The sequence below is a fragment of the Primulina tabacum genome, chromosome 15 (assembly GCF_025594145.1).
Source record: "Primulina tabacum isolate GXHZ01 chromosome 15, ASM2559414v2, whole genome shotgun sequence".
Taxonomy (NCBI): domain Eukaryota; kingdom Viridiplantae; phylum Streptophyta; class Magnoliopsida; order Lamiales; family Gesneriaceae; genus Primulina; species Primulina tabacum.
In genome coordinates, this window is record NC_134564.1 from 26206719 (window position 1) to 26216048 (window position 9330).

The 9330-nt window shown below is 34.4% G+C and overlaps 1 protein-coding gene across 2 annotated transcripts; it reads right to left on the reverse strand.

The window, feature by feature from the left end:
- Positions 1-448: 448 nt before the first annotated feature.
- On the reverse strand, positions 449-8933 carry LOC142526683 (putative inactive poly [ADP-ribose] polymerase SRO1). 2 transcript variants are annotated; one of them, XM_075631227.1, is made up of 8 exons: positions 8741-8933; positions 8011-8045; positions 3974-5179; positions 3226-3467; positions 2588-2661; positions 1943-2116; positions 1752-1847; positions 449-753 (listed from the first exon to the last, which is right to left on the reverse strand). In XM_075631227.1, the coding sequence occupies exons 3-8, from the start codon at positions 5062-5064 to the stop codon at positions 664-666; spliced, it is 1767 nt and encodes a 588-aa protein (XP_075487342.1). In that variant the 5' UTR covers positions 5065-5179; positions 8011-8045; positions 8741-8933; the 3' UTR covers positions 449-663. The 2 variants fall into 2 exon arrangements, with proteins under 2 accessions (XP_075487342.1, XP_075487341.1); XM_075631226.1 differs by having other exon boundaries at positions 3974-5191.
- Between the last annotated feature and the right edge of the window lie 397 nt (positions 8934-9330).

Consider the following 9330-nt stretch of genomic DNA (forward strand, 5'->3'; position numbering starts at 1 on the left):
AAAGTTCATAATCAATTATTTTATTCCATTTATTTATTGGAAATTAAATAATAAAAAATCAAAAATACAACCACCCCTATATACAATTAATTGCATTTAAAACCTTGTTTTTTTAAAATCAGACATAAATAAAACATAAACCCTCTACAAATGGGATAAATATGTTTGATTTGTTTAAACACAAGAATTAAAAGTGCTTCATTTTTTAAAAAATGAAGCATATACCAACCTATTAACAGTTTTTCAAGGATCGTCTTTTTAGACTTTTCACATAAGTCTGATACACCTTACTTATACGTAAAGTCTTCAATTGTTTTGACATAAATGCCCTTAAAACCATGCTATACTTTATCCTACATTTTTTCTACTATTTGAACGAATGTTTCCCCTTTCCAGTTTAGTTGATACAAAATCACTATGTGCTGGAATTTGAACAGAGGATCACAAGTGAACAAACCATAACAAATTAAGGTACAAACAAAAGCAGCTAATAGCATCAAAAGAGATCCCAGTTACAATCAGTACAAGTGTACAGAATTTTGAAAACATGAGTATTGGGGAAAGCCGAACCCGAAGGTAAAACTTAATACACATCCACAGATATTCACAGCTTCCTAAAGACAGGGATATGGCTGTATACCTTCACGGAAAAGCTGGCTGCTATCACGAACATCTATAAGAGAGTCGACGGCCTTGTTCGTTCCCAGACTCTTGAGCTGGAACAACCGTTTCTGTCTTCGGTTTGGGTGATAGCTGCAATTCAAACACCAAAAGTGACCGTAAAATTGGAAAATAATGTAGTTTGAAAGCTGAAACTTGGAGATAAAAGTGAAAATCAAGTAAATATACAATGCCAACTTCGTTTATGAAGTTGCCATGGATAACAAGAGGAATTGAATTCGTTCCAGTTAAGAATTTTCGACGCATTCCAAAAAAAACAGAGGACATCACCATGGTATAAATGGGGAACATATTCAATTGTAAAATGCTCAAATTTTGTATGAATCGAGGCGATATGAGATGACAGATGAGCAAAATTCCTTTGCAAAAATCTCCAACAGGTTGGAAATCAAGGAAATTTAGCATGCTTATAGGTGAAGGGACTAGATACGATGGTCACAGAACATAATAAAAACACATAAATTTACGAGACGGGACAAGTGTAAAAATATAACATTTCACATGTTTGAAGCAGGGTTTGTAAGCTAAACACTCAAAGAGCATATATAATCAGGACACATTGAAGCACAGAGGGAAAGGCAAAGCAAATAGTTTTTAATGAAAAGAAAAGTGATTATGCAGTCTGGGGTCCAGCAGATCCATCAAAGTTTAAGAATTTAAAACTTTAAAACCTTTTTTAGCAAGAAATGAAGTGAGATGTGACATTTGGATTTAATCGCAGTAATATAAACCCACTCTAGAGTCAGTTTTCAATAATTTAAGCATAGTTGTGAAGGCAGACGCCTATGCTCCTATAAACCGATTTGAGTGTGCACCCTTGGTGAGTGTCATGCACAACTTTCTGCACACAATTTCTACAAGATAGAACTTTTTTCTACGTTGAGATTCCACAATCCTACGCATCTTGCCTCGTGTCAAGCTCCTAGGGACCCATGTGCTTTAGCCTTTAGTGAATCTAAAGTCTTTAATAACCATGGTTACAGGCTTGGATTTAAAATTTACTGAAACATACACACAAAACATAAGATAAGTGCTCTGATAGATGTAAAGAACAAGCCAATGGGTCATACCTTGCCCTGAAGATTAAGTATTGAGGACTTCAGCAAAGCATCACCGACAATCAACCTTAACTTCTTCACAAACTCATCCCGGCTTATCTTCTTATTCTGCCAAGAATTATGTAAAACAAGACAACTAACCACTTTCAAGACTTATATAATAGACATTTACAACCAAGAAAATAATGTTTCAACAAACAGACCGTGAACAGCTCATAATTGGACTTGACAAGCTCCATATTTTTGGGAGGAATTTTATTTGAGATGGCAGCGAACAGCACAGAAAATGGCATCCACGGGCTGTTGGGAATTCTTGCAGAGGTTGAATGGTTAATAAAAGGTGTATGTGATGCTATAGCTGGATGACCAAAGCTTCCCTAGAGTAACCAGAAACCACCTCGAGTGAAAAATAGCAATGTAAAAGAACACTTCGAAAACAACCCAAAATCAAGGGATATCAAAATACTATCAAGTTAATAGCGGTCAGTCATATAATCATTATCATGTACATCACCATTTACAAATAAATGCAATGGAACAGATAACTTATACCCAACAAACAACACTAAAAGCAATCAACTTCCGATGAGCGCAGGTGAGGCCAGTAGGACTTGACTATATGGAAGAACCAGACTTCAGACATGCTATCACCCTTGTCCAGTTTTAAAATGATGCAAAATTACCTCCATCCTTCATAACTTGATTTTTTTTCTTAATTTAAAATACATGATTCTAGCCGACAAAAGGGATTCCCATACCAATCTAAATGAAAGAATCAAAGTAGCACCTAAGAAAGAAAGAGGCAGCAAATAAAATATAATTCAACTGCACATCAAACAGGACATTACCTTGGCCTGAGGTTCTCCATCATAAGTAGTAATCCCTGAAACATTTATCCTGCTCTCTGTCTCAACCGGAGGTCCTGCACAAGTATTATCAGACAAAATCTCAAGCTACTCCAAGGGTTAGGAGAAGAATAAATAGTTTATACGCCCAAGGGCCAAGCGTAAAATATTTCCCTATTTTTTGTCACCTGAAATGTTATTACTAATAACTGTTCAATGCTGTCAAAAGAGACAAACTCAAGCAAATCATACCCCTTCCAACTTACAGGAGGCAAGTAAATGTTCCTCAATAAAGTTAATTATCGGAGGCACCTTTTCTCAGCTGGGTCACATGAAAAAGAGGATGATTGTTATGCAAAAGATTCCCTCAAACTTTTTGATATTCTTACTATATATCCAAGTGGGTAAGATTTATTATCTACAGAAACTTCTTGGTAGAAGCAACTCGCTCGTAACCACAAAATTCTTACAACATCAAAATTGAAATAAAACATAAAATAGGAAACTATCAAAGTACTTGGATTCTTAGCATTCGTGCAAGGACACAAATAAGACAACTAATTAAATCACATAAAATGCCATAAAAAGAAGATTTCTCCTCATAACAAGAATAGAAAATTTCATTCAGAAGAGAAAACCACCTTCTCCATCAGAAAACACCTTGAAACTTATGACAGATTCTGGGAAGATATGAGTATGCATGTTCATGTTCCATATAATGTAATGCTTCGGATCTTCAAGATTGTCGACTCCACTGTCAAACTTTTCATCACTTGGGTGAAACTGAGTCGATCCCAAACGGACATGCTCCATGTTTCCCATTATTACACGACAAAGTACCATATTTCGAGTATCATTTTCGTCACTATCAAAATAGTTTGCACTGCAAAAATAGTAAAAATTCTCAACAAAAAGAATATGAACTGAGAGACCTATTACACTTGTGTCAAGCCGAAGTACTACAATAGTCAATACTATGAGGCAAAATGAGAGTCTACTAATAAACTTGCGTATAAACATGGGCATGGCAAATAAAACATAGATCATTAAAAATTAAAATTAGAGACAACAAAAATCACATGGACCCATATTAAATAATCAAAATATCAGCTGTGCTATGATACAACAACCTACATTAGCACCAGAAATTACTCAGCTCGATGAAATTTGTTCCGATTTCAAACAGAAAGTGGGAAAATAACTCCATCATCTGACCTTGTTATACCATGTCAAGAATATCTAAGACTAAATACAAATACCAATAACACAGCTCTATAATCTCTAACCGTCACGAGTTCAGGAATGGATACTAGTAGGAGTTGATGACAAAAAATTAAGGAAAAAATAAATCTGCTCAATTGTCGAGAAAAGAAGTGGAAGAAACTATACCTGAGATCACTACCATTAGCAGGTATGAGATAAACCCCAAAACCATACAAGGGCTCGATTTTTGATCGCTGGAAGTAGCCAATTCCATACTTCAGTATACTAGACACCATTCCTTTGGAACAAGGAAGCCAAGCGTAGAGGACCTTTGCACTCCCCCGGTATCTTTCAGTAATTTCAATCTGTTTCTGAAATATTTCATAGCGTGCATCAACTGCAGCGCTTGTGCAATGCTGTATGTCAACTATTATTGCTTTGGCAAAAGCGTTGAAGCCTTGGAAAAACAGATCTTTCGTAGCAGCAAAATCCAAAGACCTATCAATAGGATCTGCGGCCACAACCATGTCCGGTTCCACGCGTTCAATTTTACCATATTGATCATCAATTTTGGAACAACTATCAACAATTTCATCAGAACCTTCTAGAGCAAAATTCTTGTTGGCCCGCACTTTCTCAAAGTTTGCACAGGACTCCCCACTAGAATTATCCAGACTGAAAGAGTCTAGTCCTTTTATATCCACCTCCAAGTGTAAGTTGATATCATTGCATCCAAGAGGTTCAGCCATAAGGTCCTCACCTTCAGTAAATTCATATTGACATCCTTGTGCTTCGTCACGATCACCAAATATTTCAGGGAAAAAACAATTTCCAGAAACATCTATCCATGCAATAGGTTTCCGATGACCTGTATTCAAATCCAACTGCACCATGTGCACAAAGTCCAGTAATATCTTATTACTGCCAAGCTCGACCTCTACTGCAGTTTTCTTAATAAGGTCTTTCTTTAGAAAGGAAATTATATCTTGGGGAAAATCATCCCATTCGCCGTTATGATAATGCATCACGCGATCAGGAAGCCCACTTTTTTTAAAGTTAGAATAGCACTTCAGAAAATACTCCCCAGATGGAGTAACATAACTGCTACATTTTCTCACAGATCCATCTAACTTTCTCCGCTTGCCAAGCTTGTGGATAGAAGAACTAGGCAACACGATGCTGGTAGCCCCCACGAAATAGGTCTCGCATCCAGCGGACCGTTTTCTCTTTATGTCAGCATCACGTGGACCACTATCCAATACCTTTACGAACTTCATTTTTATTTCTACTGACCACTGGATCAATCACTATCCAGAAGGTTTCAAACAAAACAAGAAGTTCGTACAATGAAGTCTTGGTCTTGTTTCAAAGAAACAAACCCATCAGGGTAACCTTAGAACACAGCTGAAGATTAATGTATCAACAGTTGGTGAAACATAAATAAAATTCATGAGAAGAATACCAGTGCAATGCTAAAATCAATTACTCAATACAGACCAATTAAAAGGACTATGACAAACAAAGCATCATGCGACAATTTGTAAAAAAACACAAAACTTTGAAGTTAATATACCACCAAAGCAATAAAATTAGATAATGCATTTATGTCATTTCTTTATTCTTTCGTGAAGAGAAGCTGAGTATCAAGGAAAGGAGCCACCAAAGAAATAATGCCTCTAGAAGGCAGGACATGATAACTAAGCATTAAAATATGTTATTGTTCCAACTTCCAAGTAAACGGTAAGTGATACTATCAAGGAAACTAACTTTTAGGATGCAAATCTAACTGTGAACAAAACAAGAAATATAAAGAACATCTCTTATACTCAGACCATCGTACCCATAGCAAACCAGTTTTGTTTCAAAAAACAAATCAACTCTCACACCCAGTGTGACTCAAATCGTAGGAATGTCTTGAAAAATATACCAATATAAATATTAGAATGAAAAAGAAGAGGTGGTATTCTATCAGGGCCGTCCTACAGCAGGAAGCACATACCAGCCAACTATTTAGGTTGCAGCTAATAAAACGGTTCTAGATTATCGAGACAATCGTCAATAAAGTATCCAAGTTAAATAAAAAAATAAATTTACAAGTGTGTGTAAACGAATTGGACTTTTTCTTATCAAAATAGAAAATTAAGTTGATAGGTAAAATATAGATATTTGTTCGGAATAAAATAGGTGATACTAAATTAAGTCATTTGTTTGGGACAAATAGTCACTATAAAGAGCAAAAATATACTCAGGGCTATTAGAAAAACAGCCAATTAAATGTAGGCCTTATTGGAAAGTGAGAAATACGAAGGAAAATTAAATGGAAAGATGGTGTCACTAAATTTAAGGTAATCAGATGTAGCAGGTAATCAAATTTACGATTTACATACTATACAAACTTTCAGATGGTGTCACTAAATTTGAGGTGATCAGAAGTAGCAGGTAATCAAATTTATAATTTTACATAGTATATATAATTTCGTTGGAAATTTTATAAGCATGTGCTCCAAAAACTTCCAAATGTCGATAATTGTGTGAGCTCAATCAGAAAATGGTTTCTATGCTCGATCCTCATACCAGATGGGAATAGGTTTGAACTTCGAACACAATTCTCCGGGCATCACATGAAGAATGCCTCTCTCTAGCTTTGGAAACAGGAAGATATACGATAGGTTGTGCATCAAATCTCCAATAGGTAATCTCAAAATTTGTTCAGGAAATGGATGGAATTGGCGTACGTATTTTGCAATAGACAACTAGCTAAAATAGCCCCAACTGGCTAAAATTTATTGCTCAGACACATTCACATGGACGAGCGATTGGGTACATACCGCAAAGGCACACTAATAAAAGAAAAAAAAATGATAATCAAGGACACCACCAGTAACTTTTAACTTATTTAACTATCATGGCTTCATAAAAAATGTCTCTTCAAAATAATATAATTGTTCAATTTCTTTCCGACAAAAATGATCGTCTCCAAGTGTGGACATCAACACATATAACAAGGGGAAGATACATGAGGCACAAAAACATCTGACATTTCCATTCTCTGCAAGTTCAATTCTTTCCAACATCTGAAGGTTTAATTGCTGTAAACAGTATCTCTAGACAAATATCATACATTTAAGGACTTCGAGTGCCTCAATCCATCAGTCAAAGTCTCTAATCATTGACAGCACAAAGTTCATTTTACACAAGGAAAGTAACAGTAGGATTCCAGAATATAAAAGATACTAGTTACATGCACTGCCACCACAAAACCGGCGGTAAAGAATCAAGATGTTGCGTCAAAATTTAAAAAATCATAAATCCATTCTTTTGCCCTTCAAGGATATTGAATTCAACACCATAAATGCATTCTGGGGGTAAAGAATCGAGAATCTGAGTCAAACTTCATAAGAATCCACAAATGCATGATTTTGGCCTTTAGACAGATATCTGTTTCCTGTTTTACTTGGCAAACCCCATTCAAAAAATTAAGTTTCAGTGCAGACGGGGTAAAATAGGTGATTTGCCGCAACTGATGGCGCAAAAAATCAGTTTAAAAAATTTGGAGAATGCATACATAAATCGCACTTGATGCCTAACTCATTAAAGACAACTGAAATAAACCTGTAATACTACTTACAATATCTCATCATCAACAGCTGTTTCATTTTGCTACTGGTGATCAAATAAATCATAAATGCACTTTTTCGACAAATTAAAAACAATTCCAATTCAACTTCATACCGGATGCATGTAGGTATCAATGATTTTCTCATCACAACTTTTAATTTTGCTACAAATCTTTATTAATCAGAAAAAACAAGTTCAACAGATTAAAATTTAACGAATTTCGTGTGCAATTGCAAGGAATAGTTGGAAAATAGCCATTTTAATGGTGTTGGACTGTTAGGTCCAACTAATCCAAACAAACCAGTTATCCCACAATGAACCATACCGACAATGTAACAACCGCATGTTCCACGTGGATGCAACAGTTTCCACAAAAAATGCAAAGACAAAGATATATTAGTTACTTGATGATTCTGACACGTGTGAAAAAAATTTATAATCTTTCATTTCCGTACAACAGTACACGCACACAATAAATCACAGGTATAACTGCAAAATGTGTTATAAAATGCGCATGACACTCAGGAGGTGAAGATAAGAGTTCCCTCGTTTTTATATACATATAAACCAATCAGAGACCAAAATGAGGCATAAAAAAGACTTACAGTTGGCCAATTCCAAACCATATGGACTCAAGAACCTACACAAATTTCAAACATGAAGACCATGTCAAAGGGGAAGAGGATCCACACGTGCACATAAATTATACATCGCAAACAATCAACGTTTGCCAATCTTTCATGAACTGAAATCAGGTAGTCCGGTTTTTCTTTTTCATTTCCTGCACATTTTTTCTCATTTTGCCAAACAAAAAACGAAATTAAGGTGAATTTTTTTCCAAATAAATCATATCCCACATAACATGACACAATTTAAAAGAAATTTCTTCTAGCTACAAAAATCATGAAAACCATTTTTTTTAAAAAAATTGTGTCAAACCAGAGAATTAACAGAACCTCCCAAGGAAAAAAAAACTAACGTAGCAAATAAAAACCCAGGATTCACTGGCGGTGGAGGCTCTGGTAGTAAAAAATTCAAGAACTCTCTCCTTTTCAATAAAATTACTAAACCTTGTGCAATCACCTCATAATTTCCAAAAATAACACTTTAATTTGCCAATGAAATTACAGATCTATATATTTTAATTCTCCGTAGAACCGAATTAAAACTCCAACAAGAAAACTTTAATTTGCCCATGAAATTGCAGATCTTTTTTTTTTTTCCTTTTAATCTCGGTGCAACCAAATCAAAACCAATAGATCCAAAACATAATCACATACATATATAGACCATATACAATCACGAATATATACATACACCACTGGTGCAAAATACCTGAAGACATGTAATATAGACAGAGAGAAGACTCGACAGATTAATTTTCTACCAATTTTTTTCCTCCTGCCCAATATGCAATTCGCGAACCCTAGTTGAATAATCAACGAGGAAAACTTCCCTGCAGTCCTTAAAATGTACAGTATTGACAATTATTTCGCATTTTTGGCTAACGACAAAATGTTGCAAAAGGTTAGTTTCATTTTAATAATAATAATAGTTAAAATATTGATGCATACGTGGTGTTTGTATAATATTTTTTATAATTAATTTATTTTATATTTAAATGAGAATCAAAATATAATTATAAAAAATAGCTGTGAAATTACACTATAATTTTGATATATAATTAAAAAATAAATAGAAAAAAAAAAAAAACTCAAGTAAGAATTGAACATACAACTTGATGCTGACTTACATAAAAATTTTAACACTTTATTAATATATATAATTATTAAAACAAATCATGAAATCAAAAGTTAATCACTCTAAATTTCAAAAATTTAATAATATATTATAAATAATAATAATAATTGGTGATGATGCTAAATTAATAATAGCAATGCTGACAATGAAAAATGAATCAGAAA